Below are 20,061 nucleotides of genomic sequence, written 5' to 3'. Positions count from 1 at the left end.
CCCTTGCCTGACATTTGGGTTCAAGTCAAGCTGGCAGAAAAATAATGGTGTCAAAAAAAGAAACTGATCTGACAGAAAGCAAACCCAAACCCATTATCTGCCTGGGAGGAAGCTCGGCACTGAGTCTGCAGTCTACTTATGAGACTTTTCAAATCTTTCCTCTGTATGAGAAAGCATGGTGAGCAATTACATACTGCAGCCTAGCATACATTAAGGATAAATTTGAATTATCAGCCAGCCATTTTTTTTTAAAGACTGTGCTATGACGCTAGGAAAAGAGCAGTAATGATTATTCCCATACATCACTTATTTAAAATAGACTGCTTGCCATGTGAAGGTGAACTGGTACTAAGTAATCTCTGCAAAAGAGAGCAGATGTGTGACAGTGTGTAGCAAAGAATGAATGCTGAGAACATGGAGGAGGAGAACTCATTATCCACTTCAGTGGCAATGCTTCAGTTAAGAAAAAACAACATAAGAAACCAAATGTGCAGCATTTGTGGGTGAAGAAAGGGACTAAACACCTGTCACAACTTTAGCTAGATGTAATGCAAACAATCATGAGCATATGCTAAGGACATTCTCAAAACTATTACTTGAAGCCTCCTCCTCTTCTGCTGAGTCAGGATGATTGAGGAGGGGCATTAGAGGCTTGAAATCAACCATTTTAGTGGCCTCTTCATTAGTCCCCTGGATTCTGAAATATGTGCTTTGGTTCTTCAAACTTACCTCCAAATGAGGCTTACGCAGCCTGCTCTCAGCAAAGGCTGAGCCAGGTGTTGTTGCACAGCTGCCTGCACAGCTTTGGATCTGGATAAACACCAGTATCTCTATTCTGATATTTTATTTTAAAAAAAGATACCTCAAAGAGTGAAGGAATAATTCATTTTATTGTTTTTTTTTTTTTAATTGCCCAGCTTTTAGCAGTGTTCCCTGTTTCTTCTGGACTCAGAGGCTTTACATGTGTTCTCAGCAAACAACCACGTTTTCTGCCTTGTAGCCATCCCAGCCAAGCTGCAGGACTTGAGTGCTGGAAAGGAGAGTGGTGAGCAATAGATGTGGTCACTTGTGAGCTTTCAGAAAGCAAAGGCATTTCTCAGGGAGCGTATACACACCACTTGATGCATAGCAGAGCAGATGTCATGCCCTTTGGTATGGCAGCCTTGTTTTGACAAAAGCAGGACAGTGTCTGTGCTGAGCCTTTATCACTTGGACTTTTCCTCAAATGCCACAAATGCTTCTCGGAAATCATAAATGCACATGTTGGAGGGTATCAGGATAACTTTGAAGACATAAAGTGGCTTCTAAGACAACACCCTAGGTCTACTGAGGGAAATGCCTTTGCTGAATCTCAGAAGACTCAAGATTGCTACTTTTATTGCAAATGTAGCCCATTATTACCCCACCACACAAAGGTCATTTATTCCCAAATACTCTGATCTCATACTGTGTTCCAAGCAGATGTTCACTGAGCCAACAGAGGTACAAAATGCAGCAACAAAAGGTCATTGTGACTTTTTTTGATAAGCTGGAATAATCATTAAACTGCAATGCAGAGGATCTCTAAGAAACAGATGCTGGCAGCTTAGAAGTTAGGTTAAGCAGAAACACTTTAAGTAGGGAAAACATACAAATAAGTATCCATAGACATGTTATTTCTCTACACACGGATTGCTAAAATGTACATAAACTTTACTATTACTATACTCTTACCTAGGCTTTTATGTTATTGCAGGACATCCGATCTATGATCTGAAGGGATTTGTCTAAGGGGCACGTCTTTGAAGTGGATTCATTATTATTTATGCGAAATGCATTTGTGCCTTAACCGGGTGGGCAGCCTTGCCTTTAGAAGATGCCACAGCTTCTCAGAAATGGCAAAAAGTACCAAAAACCTGCTTAGAGACATGGGAGTATTTTCTTAGAAATCAGATCACATGCCAAGCAGGGTAACTGCTTGGAAAAGATGCCCTGTGAAACCCAGAAATTATGCGTGCCCCATAGCGGTCCTCTGGCAGGGCACCTACTTGAGCAGTAAAGAAGTGGATAGTAAAGAAAGGGCTGTTCTGAGATGCTCCTTCACTGCAAACAGTCTCTTACTACCAGCATGCTATGCACAGCACGTCCCACCTCCTGTCATCAGAGGGGGTACTTTCAGTGCCACTCTTCCATAGCACAGCCACAGACAACTGTAATGTACCTTTGTTCTCTGAGCTTAATACTCTGCCCACCTTCTTTGTCCAAAAGCTATTTTATGACACTCAAGTAACAATATTTGTTCTCCATTCTGATGCAATTCTGGTCCACAGATTCCCTGTCTGTTGGTCTTCTCCCCTAGCAAACACTCCATGCATCCCTCGTACCATCGCTGCTGCATGTCAGGGACACTCATCTTGCAGGGGAAAGTCGTGTAAGCAACTTACAGTCAAGAGCTGCTTTACATTTGAAAGTGATAGTAAGAGCAGATTTGCCTGGAGATCTCGAAACCACCTTAACTGTTTGACGCTGCATTTTTCTCAATCTTCTGTTCCTTCTGACTTTTGTTTTTCCAAGAATATGTGGCTCCCAGCAGTCACGTATTTTCATTGTGTATCACCTAATGCCCAGAAACTCACTGCACACTGTTTGAAGGAAGTATCCTCCCTTAATTATGGTAAACATGGAAAGTAACAGAAATGTGCCATACATATCAAAGTAGAGAGCCAGCTTCTGGGAAGCCTATTTCACCTTAAAACACTCTGCCAGCTTTCAGACCCAGAGAACATGGTAGAACCATGGCCAAGTCACAGGTGGAAGAATCTCCAAGAAAGCTGAAACCAGCAGCAGCTCAAGAAGTCAAAGTATTTAGAGGTGCCTGCATGTGGGAAGGCTCCTCCTAAAAATCAGAGGAACTACTGACCTGAATAGCAAAGGGTCTTGCTGAGAGAAGGGAAACAGCTCACACTGGCACATCTAAGCAGTCATGTCTGTTAGCATCATATTTACCTCAGTCTGATAACAAGTGAGCATCTTGACAGAATTAAATCCATGGCAGTCTCTTGCCAGCTTTTGGTGTGGACACAGGAACTGCAGTAGCACAGTCAGGAGCCCTGGCAAGTTGTGATAAAGCTTATTAAAGGTTATTAAACTGGGATTCAGACAAGGAGCAAAATGTAATGTAATAGAAAAAGCCCTACATAGTCAAGAGTGCCAGAGGCTATAGTAAACACCAATTAAATTAAGAACATAAATTAGTAAAACAGCTCCAGATAGCAGTTTGCCAAGTGTAAAAGGTTTAAGATGGGTACTGGGTGGCAAGTTACAATCTGAAGTTATGTATTTGGCACCTTGCAAAGCAAATGCCACTTGTTTGGAAAGTCAGTCATGTCCTGACACATATTTTAAAGAAAAATTTGATTATATCTGACATTTCTGCTGAAAGATTCAAGAAAGCCGAATGTCTGAGTTTAAAATGTGGTCATCTGTAGTGTTTACTTCCCTGAGCCAATCCTCGTAGCCAGTACCAGCAGGATAGACTGGAGTGAGAGGTGGTGGACTCTAGCTCTGGGTGACAGTTTGGGACAAAATGGGAGAATATTTGTAGTGTGCAGGAAGAGTCAAGAAGGAATGTTTTCTTGGTGGGAAGTGCAGTGGGGTGAGAGCAAGAGGGAGGAGTGTGGGTGAGAGGAGAGCTGTGCTCTAAATTGTCCTGTCTGTAATCCCAGTCACCGAACACTCATCCAGTTATCAGAAACATTCCAGGGCCCTTGAGATTAACGTTTGGTGCCATGTAAACAGTGCCTTATATTGGGCAGACAGAGTTACCAGCAGGTCAGTGCACAGCAGAAGACCAAGGTGAGTCCCTGTCACTTGCAGTCCCCAGAGCAAGTCCTGGGATGGGCAACAGTCTAAAAGCCATACTTGCTTTTGTGCCCTCAAATGAGTGCCAGAAGTACCTCCTGGAAGACCTAGAAGAGATGCCAGTGGATAAAATGGTGGATCTGAGCAGCCGGCAGCTGAGGCATCTGCCTCTGCACATTTGCTCTTTTAGGGAATTGGTCAAACTGTACCTGAGCGATAACAACCTGAACTATCTGCCCCCAGAGCTGGAGCAGCTGCAAAACCTGCAGATCCTCGCCCTGGACTTCAACAACTTCAAAGCGCTGCCCCTGGTCGTGTGCACACTGAAGCAGCTGTGCATTCTCTACCTGGGCAACAACAAGCTCTGCAGCCTGCCCCTCGAGCTCCGGTTCCTGCAGAACCTCAAGACCCTCTGGATCGAGTCCAATTGCCTGCAGTTCCTGCCTGAGGTGGTGTGTGAGCTCAGGCTGCTCAAGACTTTGCACGCTGGCTCCAACGCCCTGCGCACGCTCCCCCCGCAGCTGCGGTGCCTGCGGGAGCTCCGCACCATCTGGCTGTCGGGCAACCTCCTGTCCGAGTTCCCCCCTGTGCTCCTGGACATGCCTTTTCTGGAGGTGATCGACGTGGATCACAACTCCATCTGGTTCTTTCCCAGCCTGGCTCATCTCCCGGGACTGAAGCTGGTGATCTACAACCACAACCCCTGCCGAAACGCACCCAAAGTGGCCAAAGGGGTGCGCCGGGTAGGAAGGTGGTCGGAGGAGAGCCCTGAACCCCGCAAGAGATCCGGGGCGGTGGTAGAAATGATGTTTGATGAGAAACCATCACTACCTCCTGCTGCCAAGCCTGAGCCAGAGGTCGAGCCCTGCTGATGCTGATGCTCAGCTGGCCATGCCAGCAAAGGCACCGTGTGCCCACAGTCGCTGCCCAGCCTCTACCTCTCCCTCGCTCGATGGTGTTTGGGAGCACCGTGCTGCCTGGCAGGTCTTCAGGAGTAGGTGCACCAGTTTCAACACAGGTGACAGCAAAACTCTCCTGTAGACACCTCTTCTGCACAGCACCCAGCACTCTCTAAAGAGGAGACTTCCTTTCCCTTTCCTCCCATGCGGGGACCACTCAAGGAGTTTGCAGTAGAGATGAAGACACAGTTCAGATGTTTTCCATGAGTGGATTGCACAGAGCACATGAGGACTTGCAGTTTTTCACACATGGGAGGCCCATGAGCTCACTAGTCTCCCTTTCACCTTGCTGAGGTGTCAGAACTCAGCTGGAAGCCACTCTTTAAGGTGATGACCGCTGCTGGAAGTCACAGCTCTACAGTAACCCACAACTTTCAACTCATATGTCTTCTCTGAAATGCGGCAGCAACAGCTTGAAGACTTCCCTGCCTGCTGTGTGGGAAGTTGTAGCAGAGACCTGGCTGCACTATCAAGAAAACAGCACATACATTGCTTTTATCAAGCCAGCAACGCTGCCTGTACAGGCAACTGTACCCACCAAGTTTTCATGCCTCAGCAAAGAAAATAAAAGCCTGACTAAAATGGAAAAAACCACAAAGAGCTGCAAAAGCAAACCTGCACAAATAAAACCCAGGGCTGGGAGCCTGCCTGTACAGACCACTCAACTTGAAGCAGAGACAAGCTTCAGTTGGTTGACTTCAGCTGGGTGTTTCATCAGCTTGCAACTCAGACTGTTTCAGACTCCCTTGGAGATGTGCTGAACTAACTCAAGTATGTTTTGCTTTAATTGTGTAGCTCAGATATTGGGTTAAATGACATTTTTTGCTTTTGATTCCATCAATCGGGTTTTTGAGTTTTTAAAAATACATTTCTTTGAAAAGGCTGGGGTGTCCTTGGTGGTGCTTTCCCTCCCTGCCTCACTCATCGGTGGCACCACCAGTCTCATCAGCCCAGACTGCAGAAGCAGCAGCTGGCCTCCTAAAAAAGGTTTGATCCAATGCCAGTTTGTGATAGCTTCATATCATTTAAATTCTTTAAAATTATCTGGAAATATCTAGATTCTACTAGCACTTACTGTCTTGTTAATTGCAGTCTGGATTTGGATCTGGTTGGCACCCATGTAGTGTGCTCACTAGTCATTAAATAAAGTGTACTAGTATCTCACCTCATTACCCAGCCTTCTTTGGAATTCACCTTTCAAAATGTTTATCTAAACTTGTTCCAAAAAATTATTTCTTCCAGCAAAGCAAAATTATTCAGCAGGAAAAGAGCTTTGAGCTCTTTTAATATGCCAGTTCCATGTTCTATAACCTACGGAACTGCCCTGGTACTTCATTTATCTGAGGGGGATTCACTTGTCAATGGCTCACTTAACACACAGGATGGTAACTTTTGGAGAACATGAGTCTGTTTTGAAAGTTTGGAGTGTTCTCTATGCAGATTCTCTTCCCTCCAGGGAATCTACGAGAGAAAAATGCTTGCCCAGGTATTTTCTTGATTTCCAGTACATCTTCCTGATTTAGCAGACTTTCCCTGCTCTTTGCCAAGATGCTGCATTACACTTGCAGGTGCTGGAAGGGTCCCAGCACTCTGCCAGCACCTCTGGAAGGGCTCCCATGGGAGCAGGGCCCCTCCTCTTGCCTCTGCTTACAGTCATCGAGAATCTGTGCTAAGGCTGCTGCAGCCATCAGGGAATTCCTTGGGACCCGAGCATAAACTGGCCCAGTTAAGAAACATTGCCTTTGCCACAGCTACAGGAATAAGGGAAGAGAACCTAAGGCAGGCAACAAGATGTATGAAAGGGAAAAAAACAAAAAAGGGCATGCAATGCAGTTTGGCATTTTACACTACCTGCCCTCTGCTGTCAGTGTGTGTGAAGGCAGCCCAAGCTCAGCATTTTACAAATACAGACTATTTGGTCCAGGATGCTGGTACCTCTCCCACACTGCATCCTCCTCTCACTCCCTCTCAGAACTCCCAGCTACATAAAATGTGTGGTATAAAAAGCTGCAAAATCCCTGAAGTTGTAGTTTTGGGCACTAACGAAGGTGCATCCTTTTCAGCTTTCTCTCTTGCTTTAACCATCATAAAGCGACCAACACATCTCTGGAAAAGGGTAACATTAGCACCTAATTCTAAGATCAACTCAAAAACTATGCAGCCAGGACTGGACACAACTGCTGGCACTGGAAGCAGGACGTGCACCTGAACCAGCAAGCTGCAAAGGCCCGAGACGGCATTTCTGGTGCTGACAGCATGGTCACCTCCTGAAGCACCTGAGGACTGAGGATGTGCATGCTGCTTTTCTGATCAAACAGCCTTTCCTGGTTCTACACAAAGACAAATACAACTTTGACAGATCTGAATTTATTTTTTTTTTATTTATGTGTATTTTAAGTGGAACCTGGAGAGGAACAGAACTAGGGTTGTATAAAACCCCTGTTTTACTTGAAAGTGAATCTTCCCCACAACACAGAGACTGAAATAAGTTAAAACTAACTGAAGACAGTTGTTTGATGCCACTGATGGAGATCTGCTTGTCTCAAGCTTCTGTTCCGAAACCTCACAAAAATTAGATCCTTAAAAAAAAATTGCTAGGTGAGTTCTGGTCCACATATCCCCAGCTACTGAAGACAATTTAACATGGGCGATGGTCTGGAACGCGTTTTCTAGGAAGAAAAAGAAAAATCAGAAGATTCCTGCCCCCACGCTCGTGTCCCCCAGCCTCTCCACTCAGCCTTATTTTTGATTTCTAGTTCATAGAACTTACAGGCCTAATAAAAAAAAAAAAACCCAAAACCAAACATGTAGCATGAATGCCAGCATGTCAGATGTCAATCTTCATGTCAAATAAAACACTTTTAGAAGAGGACTTTTCTGCATTGTTACTCTTCCATAGAAAGAGGTTACTCTAAACCACTGCTACTGATCACTGCAGATACTCAGATCATACCTTGGTGCTGCTTTAATGATGTCATCTACACGAAGAATCATTTCTGCTGCTTCAGCTGCGCTCAGCAGAACTTGTCTCTTGACTTGGAAACTTTCTGTTACTCCCAAGACTGCCATGTCTCCAATAACACCCTCTCTCATATCTGGAAGAACAAACACATTTAGAGACTTGGTTTTAGTGTTTCAGGGCTTTTTAAACTTGTTTTTAAAAGAAATTAGAAGAAGCTTCCTGTTCTAATGAACCACACTGATAGTCAAGGAAGTATTAAAAAGTTTTTCACCTCAAGGCTCCTGATTTGAGCTGAGCATGTTGTGATTATGTACAAAGAATTTGTGATGAAAATCCCGGGAACACGAAACAGGATTCCAGTGGAATTTTCAGCACCACCTTGTTAGGTGTATCAACTCCAGAATTCTTCCTCACAATGTTTTTTGGCTTGTTTGTTCTTGAGGGGTAGGGTTTGGTTGTTGTATTTTTTCATTTGTTCTTAAATCAGTGCCTTTCTTTCTGAGTTTTAGGCAACTGAAATAAATCTAACCAGGGCAAGCGATTTCCCACACGAAAATCACCACCTTCAAAACCAAAGCTACTCTGCTGTGAAAAGCCTGGTAGAATGATCAAGGAATGTAGTACTGCATGTCTACATTCTATGCAACACAAACAGAAATCAACTTACTCAGCACATCAACACTTCAGTGACCACAGATAAGACAAACAGACATAATCCAGTAACAAAGTATCAAGCCCCTTACCCAGTCCGTAAGTAGTCTTCCCTTCACTATGAGCAGCTCTGAGCTGAGCAACCAAGTCTGCACTGTCATAGCCAGCATTATCAGCTATTATTGTTGGGATCTAAAGGGATAAACACAGGTTGTTTTTACTTAACTCAGGGACTGATCCCTGTTGAACATGAGACACACTTTGATATTACTTGCTTACGATTCAGTTTCAAGAAGAGGAAAATGTGACAGATGGTCTGTTAACACTGATCAGAAAATAAGGAAAAAACAAAAAGTCAAACTGCCTTTCTAAGGATTCTGTTTAAGACCCTGTTAAGACCGTAACAAAGAGGATAGAAGTGTATTTGTAGATTTGTCAGTTCATTTTACATGGATGAAAAAACAAACGTGTCTCTTTCTTGAAATTTCAGACTACAATTGGAGAAATGCTTTCAAGTTAAGAATATAAGCTTGCTGGTAAGCATTAGCCATCAAATCATTCTGTTCACTGTTTAAGTGACTGCAGTGGAAATTAGATGTGATGACTGAAAAGATAATCCAAAATCTTACCATGTTCTTTACCTTAATTTTTTTTGAAGAAATATTTTCCTGTGGTCTTTCATTTACTAGGAAATGTTTTCCTTGATTTAAAATACAGGAAAGCAACTTTTCCCAAACTGACAAGTCTGTTAGCACAGTAATATCCTAAAAACATTTCTTCTGATACCCTAATTTCCCACTAAGACGCAATTTTCAATCCAAGTCTAGAAAACTCAGTACTAGAGTACAAATACAACCAAATGGCACCGGAGCATCAATAAAGCGGAAGGGTTCCTTTTTTCTAAATCAGCTGTCAACTGAACCAGCTGAAATTTTATGTGCTACTTCTGCTGTATTTTTAACCTTGCAAGAGGAGCAAGAATCAACTAGAAGAGGGCTAGCATATGAACACTGTGTTCCATAATATGCAGAATTATAAAAACACCAATGCTGTATTTTGTAAGAGAGAAAACAGTAACTTTTCCCCCTTAGCTCATCCAAGATAGATTGCTAGATTTCATTATTTTACTTTCACAAAACCAAAACTCTGAAAGACAAGCAACTATCTGATGTCTGTAGTTAGTAAACTTGTGAAACTTCACATCTGTTAATCCAAACTGATTAAACCCTTACCATTCGTAAAGCCTTAGCAAAGGACTCCATTGCAACAGACTCTTTGCCAGGTGTTCTCATGGCAAGTTCTGCAACAGCATTTGCCATCAGCATCTCTGAACAACCTACGCATTGGAAACACACAGATAGATGGTTTGTATCTGACCTGAACATTAATATGAAGTGTGCATCATGTACAAAATACAACAAATCTAATGCTCACCTCCACCATAAACAGTTCTAGGGTCCTTCACAGTCTGGGCAAGCACACAGAGAGCATCATGCAAAGACCTCTCAGCTTCATCCAAAATCTGCTGTGTTGCTCCACGCAAAACTATGGTGCAAGCTTCGCCTAAAAAGTGCAAATGCAAGAAGATTAAAAAAACAAACCACAGCCACTTACAGTGTTACTATCACTGCAGCTGAGTTCTACACAGATTGGTATTGAGAGGAAAAGTAAGCATGATGGCATTTCACAGGTAAAATGAAATTATGCATACTATGATACTGGTTTTAACAATGAACTGTTCCAGAACACTTATTTAATAGAAAATTAATGTTATATCAAAACAACCCCTCAGAAACTTACAGTATTAGCATATACAGAACAAACTCAAGTTCTTGAAGTAGAACAGGTTGCTACTTTTGTTGTCAACTGAATCTTCCAAAGCAGAAATTTTGGTTCCCACCCTTACAAATGTTTATGTATAATGCTACACAGATGAAAAATTTTAACTATGAACACACGTTTGCAAATTTTTTTTACTAAATGGTGACATGAATCATTACAAAATTCCTATGCCAGCCCTGTAACTGAACACTGTTAGCAGAGGGTTAACACAACTGCTACAACACTTACCCATTGCCACTCCAGAGAAATGAATGAGTTTATCTTCTCCAATCATGACTTCTTCAATAAGCTTGCAACTTCCTAATTTTACTAGCTCAGGGTGATCAAAAGTTGATGCAATTTCGCCACCTACAAACATAATATCATATGAAAGTCAAAGAGCTCATGATGAAAGCATCTATTCAGAGAAGGTCTAAACAAGGGTAAAAAAAAAAAAGATTAAAAAATCACCTTCATAATTGCCCTCAAACAAATTGGAAGTAACAATACCAATAAGCAGATCTTTTTCTGGTGTCATACCAGTACCCTTCTGATGCCAGGAAGACCTTAAACCACTAATATCTTGTTCCACATCACAAGAACTGCAATACCTGTAAGGCTTTTGAGTTCTATCTGGGTAAGAGGCTAAATGTTGATATTTGCCAGTACTGACATGTCAATCTGTTAAGTTCCAGTAATATTTAATATTATTTAAAGCCCACCTTAAATTAATGACTCAGGTTCACATTTTTAAATAAGTATGACTTTAGACTATTATTACAATCATACAACAGCCATTTTTAACAAGATGGTATTGACTAACTTGAAGATTTATTACCTTATTCTTTCTATTTCTAAGTTTCATCTTTTGTTTGGAAATGACATTGCAAAGGCTTATTAAGCAGGGGTTTAACTGAAAGTATTTTTACAGTATAAAAGAAAACTAACTTGCACTAACTGGCTAAATTATATCCCACAGTTAGTATTGTGATCCTTTATTCACAGATGCTAGAGAAAAAAAAGAAAAAAAAAAAGAAAAGAAAAAAGAGTATGTTTAAAAAGAGTATGTTCAAATCATTTTGCAGGGAGGATGACTTAGAATCAAAACAGACATTTTACATCTGAAGTATAACATACTGAAGATAGAAACTTAGTTACCTGCTTCTGAAAAAACAGACAGTTACGAAGCAGCTGAAAAATCAACAAATTTTTAAGTTTCTTATGCCAAATTTGATAGGACACCTCCATGTATGTTTGTATTCGAGAGTTGTAAAATTAATCTTTTTTGGAGTACTTTCCACACAGATTGGCTTAACAGTAAAAAGTACAAACTAGGTGATCAAGCATTAACAGTTGCTAAAAATCAAACAAATGAAGTGACCCTCCAAGTTTTACATGACAAGGTATGCTACACACCTGTAACAAGAGCCAGACGTTCTACACCAGCAAAGTCTGCATGTTCAATAGCCATGACACCAGCAGCTCCAAAGAGCTGTTCAGGGTAGTTGTAGATCAGCTGTCTACAATTAAAACACAGGCACATCTTCCCATTACATGAAAAACAAGGCTTTTAAATATCAGAGTAACAAAGGACACCTGACTCTCACTAGAATGGACATGGACAGATTTCTAAAAGAAGTGTGTGTGAAGTACCTCCTACACACAGATGTTACACCACACAGAAGCAAATGCAGTGACAGGAAAGCACACAAAACAAAAACTCAAAATATTATAGCTCCTTGAAATACCCTCCCTCCCCTCAAAGACACACTATCAGTGCACATGGGACCCTTACGCTTAAAATTTAAAATACTTTGATTCTACCTGTCTGCTGAGCACTTAACCTCTTACTGTAGCTGCATGGTGCAATAGAACACGTGAAGTAATTCCTGCTTTAAAGTCTTTTAACTCCTTCACCAAGACAAAATCCAAACTGTATACAACTCTGTGGGAACAATAAATACCTTGTCTTGCAACACAGAGCAGAGCATGTACTCCCTTATTAATGTATGCATTCTAGTCTCTAGAACAAAGTAGTCATCTAAAGTTGAATGGCTAGCAACCATTCAGGAGTGCTGTACCAAGTTATTTTTGCCTTCCAAATTAGAGATCTAGTGTCGTAGAGATTCAGCAGGAGCTACGAGATGCCAGCTCTGGCAAAACCAGATGTTTCTAGTCTATACCAAAAAAAGACTATTGGCACTGCTGGGTATATGCACAGAGAAGATTCTTCCAATTCTGCATCCATATAGCCTTGACCACTGTCAAGCATCTCCTCAGCAGTGCTGGCTGGCAGTAGCAGATGTGAAGTGGAATGACAGTATGCCTATAAGCAGAAATCAGTTTTATCAGGGAATAAATCTGAAAGTCAAGAATCAAGCTACTTGTGCAAAAGGTGGTTTCACCCAAAATGAAAATTACTGAAAGGCAGGAATATTTTTCATCTAGAAAAAACTGAATTACTTTTTTTTGCACTGTGACAGCTTAAGAGATAAGTGCACTGCTAACAAAAGTAACTCAGATTGTGGTATCTCTTAAATGAAAATTATTATCTTGCATTGTGTAAGAGGCTTAAAACAGGGAGCAAAAAGGCCTCTCAAGCACTTGTGAATTAGGAGCAGTCCTCCAACACCAGCATTTTAGTGCAGAAAAAATTATAGGTGGCTCAATCTGAGATAATTGCATTTGGCATCACAGATTCTCAGCTCCAATTTCTCCCAAAAAGAGGAATATGAATACTGACAATGCTTCTGATACTCATAACTAAATAAATCTGCTAGTGTAAAAAGTACAGTGACATTGCTTCCACTGGACTGAAACATAGATCCCTCTTTGACTAACATCAACTCATCCTCTTTAGAATAAAAATAAAACGGGGTGGGTCATTGTGCACAAGGGGGAGCACAGCAAAAGACATTAGCATCACTGAAATTAATAAATTATACATGAGGTAGGATCATCTAACTTCACAGATACAAAGATAGATAACATTCTCCATACTCAGACAATATTAAAATCTGTTACTTTCTAACTGCATTCAAAACTACCTTTCCCAGAAAATACATACCTGTTAATAAAGCAGTTTATTCCATGTTTGAGAATACGCTCTACCTTCTCCTTCATTTTTTCTTTTTCTGCCTGTTCTATTTCTGCTACCTTTGCTGTAGAGTCCACTCTAACACGAGAGCCGAAGATCTGAGTCAAAGACAACAAAGGGTTCAGTCTAAAACAGAATCCCACTTAAAAAAAAATTGTCTCACAACAGTAGTTCTATCACATACCTTAATCTTGTCTGTATCCATACCAGTATTTGCAATAAGAATCTTTGCATTTTCAATTCTTTTGGGCTGGTTTACACCAATCTTCTTGTCAAGTAAAAAGCCTATAGTAACAGAGAGGGTCTTGTAAGCCTTCATATTGTAGAGAACAGTTATTTACATAAAATCTTTATATTTATTATTCAATTGAATAATGACATCACAATGTTCACTAGAAAAAACTAACTTTAACAGCTTAATTTCTGAAATGCACTTACTGACAACATATGAAGACTTACCTTCATCTAGGTAGGAATCAGCTAAACTTCCACCAAGCTTCTTAATAACGTGGATAGCCTCCAAATTACCAGAACCTTTCAACCTCAGAACAGCTTCTACAGCTAGCTTGACAAAGTGATCTTTATGATGAGTGAGTAATTTTGATGAAAGAGTTGTTCCTGCAATGTTCATTAAGTCTTCACGGAACTTCACTTCATCAGCACTAAAATAACACAGAAAACATAAAGGGCTAAGTATGAAAGCCTTAACTATTGTTAACCTGTAACTGCGAGTCTCCCTGCTTCTTCTAGGCTGTATCTTTGTGTACCATGCTCTATTTATAGGAATGGTATGCAGAATCCTCCCAGTGTCCCAGAATAAAACTTTGAAATGCAAGTTCAATTATGAGAACCTCTGCATTCAGCTTTATAAAGCCTGTGCTCTCAAAGTACTTAGTCACACTTAAAATCAAGAGTATGAAACCTGAAATAACAGCTCACAGTTTTCTGCTATAGAGCACACAATTGCTTGTATTTTGTTTTTGAACATTGTAAGTAATTTTAAATAATTCATAAAGTGTCTGTAGCTAACAAAACTTTCTTCTTAACTGTTAAATTCATAAATTCAGCATTCACATGACTTGAAAGAGAGCAAAGACAATGGTGTGCAATTCTCATTTATGTTTGAACCCCAACTGGTTTATATAGAGTCACAGCAAATGTACATTACTAACCCATGATCCACAGCTGCTTTCAAAAGTGCCTCTCTTGAAGCTTTTGTGGCTGCTCTCCAGCCTGCAATGATGGTCTGAGGATGAATCTTCCTCGAAATCAGTAATTCGGCCTCCTATTTAAATAAAATTAATTATAATTTTTTTCCCCTGAGGTACATTTACTCTAACTAGGAAACACACTTCCAAGAAATGCAAAAATTCTGAATGACATAAAAGCCAGAGCTGTAACAACGAAATCAAAGTCACCCTACTGTCAGGCTTTTTTTCCAATCTAGACAAATATAGTCTGTCCTTGGAATATCATCAAGAAATTCTTTTTAATTTCAAAAATAAAAATAACCTTTATTTCCTATCCTATCCTAAAATTTTAATATGCATAGCAACCAACTCGAAACCAGCTATCTTTCAGTTTGTGTTTGAAATCAGTTTCCTGTTCACTTGCAGCTGCAAATTCAAGTGTAGCTGGAAAAAAATATCTAAATGTCTTTTTGAAAGGAACTTGGCAAACTGATGGATCATTTCTTAGATGGTCTTGATCACGGTTCCTGAATCTGAGATGACTGGATTTACTGGCACATCTCTTCTAATAGGAGTTCCTCACTGAAGTCTCTTTCACAGTAGTATCATATTTAGAGTTCAGCAGTGCAAACTCTGTATGCAGAGTTTAAAGGAACAGTATGAATTCAGGTTTTATGCACTCAAATACAGAATTTAGCAAGTGTTGTATTTTTTCTCATGTTGTGATAAGGATTTCAGAGGACTGAAACTCACAACTAAGCAGTGCTGCATGCTGCCCACTGCAGCATCCATGAAGACATCTGTTACCTGTGTTACACTTGTCTGTTTCACTTTCATAATGAAGAGAAAATTTTCTAAAATGTACCAAATTACTTGTAAATTTATAAATAATAAAATAAGAAATACACCTTAAAATACAAAAAGAAATATTAAAGACACAGGAACTTTCAGGGTTTTTTACCTATCAATTTCTACAGCAATGGAGTAAGGTATCCCTATACGCTGGAAGCACTCTTTATAAACATCAAATAACACAACCCTACGGAGAGCACAGAAGCACAATGCCAAATAAAATTGTATCTAGAACACTAATACTTCACCCGCAGTAGTTCAGCTGCCAACACCGTGACAGATGTAGTTCCATCACCAACTTCATCATCTTGAACCTTTGACATATCTAAAGAATGAAACCATGCATTAATGTTTAGATTGAAAACCAACTTTGCATACAAATGTTTTTATCTGAGAAGAAAAGAAAGAACGCTATTCCTCCATGGTTTAAAGAGGTCACTTTTAAGTCACAGAAAAACCCAAGATGCAAACTAAAAATCCTTCTCCTTGTTCCTGCAGACGGCCATTGAAAAGAAGTAGGGGCAGACAGAGGCTCTAAAATATACAGACAGAATCCCTGAATATAGTAACAAATATAAAATAACATCACCTGCTGATGAACAAAGACCTATCAAACCCAAAATCATCAAGATACTTGACACTAAATTGTTCAGAGTCCTGCTTGTCACTAGAAATGAACCATTTGCACATGAAGACAGTTGATCATCGAGGTAAACTCTGCTTGAGTACAACGTTGATTGACTCACTACAGGAGGTTTAAATCAGGGAGAACCAGAGAGAACCTCTGTAACTCAGATTTCTTACAAATTACTCTGATGGAAAGAGGGGCACAGAGCTGTCTTATTTTCCTGCTGACTCCTGGGACAAACCAAGGTTCAGAGAAAATGAGGAGACACCAGAACAGTTTTTCAAAAGCAGCATACACTCCTGAAAATTTACTTCTGCAGAGTTCCACAACTCCTGCAACACCTTGGGCCTCCTTAGTTCTGGAATTTGGTTCCCCCTCCCTTCAATTTTCCACATTATTTTAAAACTACTTTTTTAAAGAACAGATAAAAACTACACAAGTTACAAATGAAGAAATGCCAAGTACTCCAACAACAAGGTGTTAAAAACTCACCAACCAAGACTTTGGCAGCCGGGTTGTCAACTCCAATGGCTTTCAGGATGGTTGCACCATCATTGGTCACTGTTACTGTACTGTCTCTCCCAGTACTTAAAAGAATCTTGTCCTACAAGATACAAGATTTAGAATACTGCTTAGAAACATACTGCAACCACTTAAAATAAATTGACAGGTATGAGCACCGAGAAGGTGCAGCTGTCTTACCATGCCTTTAGGCCCCAGAGTGCTCTTGACCAGGTCACCAATAGCAATGGCACCAACAAAGGACGACTGAAATGAAAGCAAATCTACCTTAGAAAAGAATTTATTCTATTTAAATACAAGCAGATGCTATCTGTTCCATGGGGACAGCTTAATTCAACCTTCACACAGCCATACTCCTTTCAGCAGTCTGGATCAAAGTTTCTTAAATGCTGCATTTTGATAACCAGATGCAATACACTTAATTCTCACATAAACTGTAAACGCTTGTCTCACAGCCAAAAGAAATGCTTTCCAGTGAACATCACTCTTCTCAGCTGAGCTTCTGAACACTTATGAGAAGTTTCTCTATAAGTATAAACTACACTCTTCCTAACTTCTGCTCACAGACATGCAACAAGAAAATACAGAGAATGTATGACAACACCATAAACTGAAAGTGTATTTAACAAGTATTAACAGTTTCTTAGCGAATGAAACTTACCAACCGAGCTGTTTCAGCCTTTTCTTCATCTGCACCTGCCTTGAAAATGTTCACAGGAGCAAGGGAAATGGATGCCTAATACACAGGGAACAAAGCATATTGCCTTAGTGTTAAAAAACCAAAACATTTCAAAAACAAATACCTGATGCTAACAACCTAAACAATATTTTTTAAAATTAAAATTATCTATTTCTATACCTCACTGAGGTATAAAGAGGCTAAGAAAACTGGGTTTGTTCAGCCTTGAGAAAAGAAGGCTTAGGAAAAGAGCTTATTATAGTGTTCCAGTACTTAAAGGGGGGCTACAAAGATGGAGACTCTATTTACAAGGAGTCACGTGAACAAGACACGGGGCAACGGGCACAAGTTGCTCCTGGGAGATTCTGACTGAACAGAAGAGGGAAATTTTTCACTATGAGGACAGTCAGACATTGGAATGGTCTCTCAGGGGAACTGGTTGTTTCCCCTACTTTGGAAAGTTTTAAGTCTCAGCTACACAATGACCAAGGTTGCTGGATCAGACAATCCTTCAGGTCCCTTCCAACCTGACATCGCATGATTCTCACTGGGTTTTGGTAAAAAGCGTAATCAAGCTAAATTCACCTTGATTCTTTCTTAAATATCTATCTTGCAGTCTCTTCATCGTGTGAAGAGATTACAAGGTAGATGTGCAGCATACTCTCTAAGAAACTGCATACCACACTGACAAGATTTAGTTACCTGTTCTTTGCTTCATGGCAGTATCTGTGTTGCTGGTCTGTGGCTAACCACGAGATCCAGACAACTCAGAGACACGTACAACCAGCAGGACCTAAAAAATCTACTTAATGAGCAGACTGGGGCTTTAATATTTTGATATTTATGTTGAACCCTAATTTTTTCTTTGTTTGTTTTGGTATTCCCTCCCACCCCCCAATTTATTAGGTCAGTATGAATATATGCTGTTCAAGAATAACACAAAGAACTCAAGGACTTATACAAATTGAGATCAGATCCCAACAGAAGAAACGCATCAACCCTCTTGAGAGTTCAGCGCCTTTTCATTCTGCTGTGTGATCAGCACACAGGTTTCCTACCAGCTTCCTATCTATTCCATCACTGCTTTGACATGAAAAATCAGAAGGATAGGGAGGCAGCCGCTACACCGCGCCAGGGCGGCTCTCGGCAAGCCCTCAGCTGCGGTCTGTCTGTCACGGACAGGGTCTCGGCGCTGTCTCTCCAGGTCTGCTCAGAGGCGAGAGAAGAAACGCCTTCCTTTACTTTCCTTTTTCCTTACCTTTCTTTTTCTTTTTCTTTTTCCCTTTCCTTCCCTTCCCTTTTCCCTCCCCCACCATTTCAGTCCCACCACGGCCTCACGCAGCGGCCCTGACGAACCCTCCTCGCGCGCGCTTTAGAACCTTCCAGGCCCGAGGCGCCGCCGCCCCTCCCGCCACGCCGCGCCCCGCAACCCTCTCCGGACAAAGCACGGAGCCCGCCGCTCCGCCCCGCCCCACCCCGCTGAGCAAGCACCGCCGCCACGCCGCCCCGTCTCTCACCATGCTGCCGGTATCGCCGCCGGGACACCGCCAAACGCCGCCTCCAGCAGAGAAGGACCGCGCGGCTCCCACAAACCCAAGGAGCTCTGGCGGAAATGGCGGCGGAGGCGTCGCTTCCGGCGGAGCGCGGCAGGATGGGAGGCAGAGTCCGTACCCTGGGAGGAGGAGGAAGAGGAGGGGGGGGAGGTGGGGATCCGCCTCAGGCTGAGGGGTGGGAGCGCAGCCTTTGTCAGGGCGGGAATGGCGCTGCTTTGGCTCCCCACGGGCACTGCCTGGCTGCGGGACTGTGTGTTTTTATTAACAAGTTACGTGTCCTGTAACCCCAGCTGCCATCTCCCCCCTGTAACAATGTAATGGCGGCTTCCTGTAGGGCAGCGCCTGACGGGTTTGCCGGGTAGTGCGGCACACACACCAACCTTTCTCCGAAAAGCTGCCGTCTGGGCACTCGCTTTCCACTCTGTTTCTGTACCAAATTATTTCTGTCGCAGCAAAGGAGCTTGCTGTTGCCCTCATCGTGTTCCTGGTTCTATTAACGGGTCACAAATGTTTTAAATCACTGCTGCTGGTGTCCAGGGAGCTTTCCAGACCATCCCAGATCTGTGCCGTATCATCCGTATTGCCAATTAAAAGTAGTGAGCAGGAGATACAATCCCACTGAATACACGGTTCCTTTCAATATTCAAAAATTGGTAACTTCTGTTGGCAGCTTTGCAGATGGTGTGAGACTTCATCCAAGCTTTGTTCTGTTGCTGCTTTTCCTCTGCACAAAGAGTTTATCAGTTACCTGGTCGTATGAGAAAAAGTGAGTAATTTTGTAGGTGAGTTGCATGTATAGTTCTACCAGAATTAATTGCAGCTGCTATTCCTCCTCTTGCTGCCAGATACAAATCTCTTCAGATACATACCAAGCTGTTAGGTTCAGACTGGTTGAAGACAAGTATCTATCCCAATGGAAACAGGAAAAAAAAATACAGCATAACTAAAACTGTGCCCAAACTCTCACATATATCTCTGGTTTTAAGCATGTAAATACCTAAGCAGTATTTTTCTTTAGTTTTTTGGCCTTCTTCCTTGTTTTCAGACGTAGGTCTGTCATCCCCCATGATGTTGTTCTGAAAATTAGAGTAAGAATTGAATTTTAACATCATCCATTTTCCTCGGAGTTATTAAAAAGTATTGTAAGTTTTGGTTAGGGATAATAACCCAATTTAAACAATGGTAACTTTTTATCTCAGAGGATTCAGAAAGATTTCCATTGGAACGAGATTTTCTAGTGCCTCAGACAATTAACTGAGCTATGGCCTTTGGAAGACGAGGGGCTCATAGAAAAACTTGCTGCAGCA

At 41.4% G+C, this 20,061-nt stretch overlaps 2 protein-coding genes across 2 annotated transcripts; one reads left to right on the top strand and one right to left on the bottom strand.

The window, feature by feature from the left end:
- The first annotated feature begins 3,799 nt into the window (after positions 1-3,799).
- On the top strand, positions 3,800-5,682 carry LRRC10 (leucine rich repeat containing 10). Its single transcript, XM_071745254.1, has one exon. The coding sequence runs from the start codon at positions 3,876-3,878 to the stop codon at positions 4,710-4,712; it is 837 nt and encodes a 278-aa protein (XP_071601355.1). The 5' UTR covers positions 3,800-3,875; the 3' UTR covers positions 4,713-5,682.
- Positions 5,683-7,161: 1,479 nt separating this feature from the next.
- Positions 7,162-18,981, bottom strand: CCT2 (chaperonin containing TCP1 subunit 2). The gene is made up of 16 exons (XM_071766747.1): positions 18,719-18,981; positions 17,184-17,258; positions 16,703-16,768; positions 16,493-16,604; positions 15,621-15,697; positions 14,503-14,615; positions 13,790-13,992; positions 13,515-13,615; positions 13,301-13,428; positions 11,650-11,753; positions 10,483-10,602; positions 9,847-9,975; positions 9,645-9,748; positions 8,505-8,604; positions 7,753-7,894; positions 7,162-7,468 (listed from the first exon to the last, which is right to left on the bottom strand). Exons 1-16 carry the CDS (start codon positions 18,719-18,721, stop codon positions 7,438-7,440), a joined length of 1,608 nt encoding a protein of 535 aa, XP_071622848.1. The 5' UTR covers positions 18,722-18,981; the 3' UTR covers positions 7,162-7,437.
- Between the last annotated feature and the right edge of the window lie 1,080 nt (positions 18,982-20,061).

The sequence above is a fragment of the Heliangelus exortis genome, chromosome 1 (assembly GCF_036169615.1).
Source record: "Heliangelus exortis chromosome 1, bHelExo1.hap1, whole genome shotgun sequence".
In the NCBI taxonomy this organism is placed as follows: Eukaryota; Metazoa; Chordata; class Aves; order Apodiformes; family Trochilidae; genus Heliangelus; species Heliangelus exortis.
Note: the sequence above shows the minus strand (reverse complement) of the source record. Positions and strands in the feature narration are given on the sequence as shown.

Bases quoted from the DNA above. Each gene is read 5' to 3' on its own strand.
- LRRC10 (XM_071745254.1), top strand. From the start codon at position 3,876: ATGGGCAACAGTCTAAAAGCCATACTTGCTTTTGTGCCCTCAAATGAG.
- CCT2 (XM_071766747.1), bottom strand. The intron at 16,769-17,183 runs GTAAGTTTCATT...CTTTCATTTCAG, and splicing joins AGGCTGAAACAGCTCGGTTG to TCGTCCTTTGTTGGTGCCAT. The intron at 13,429-13,514 runs GTATGTGATAGA...TCTTTGACTCAG, and splicing joins TGGATACAGACAAGATTAAG to ATCTTCGGCTCTCGTGTTAG.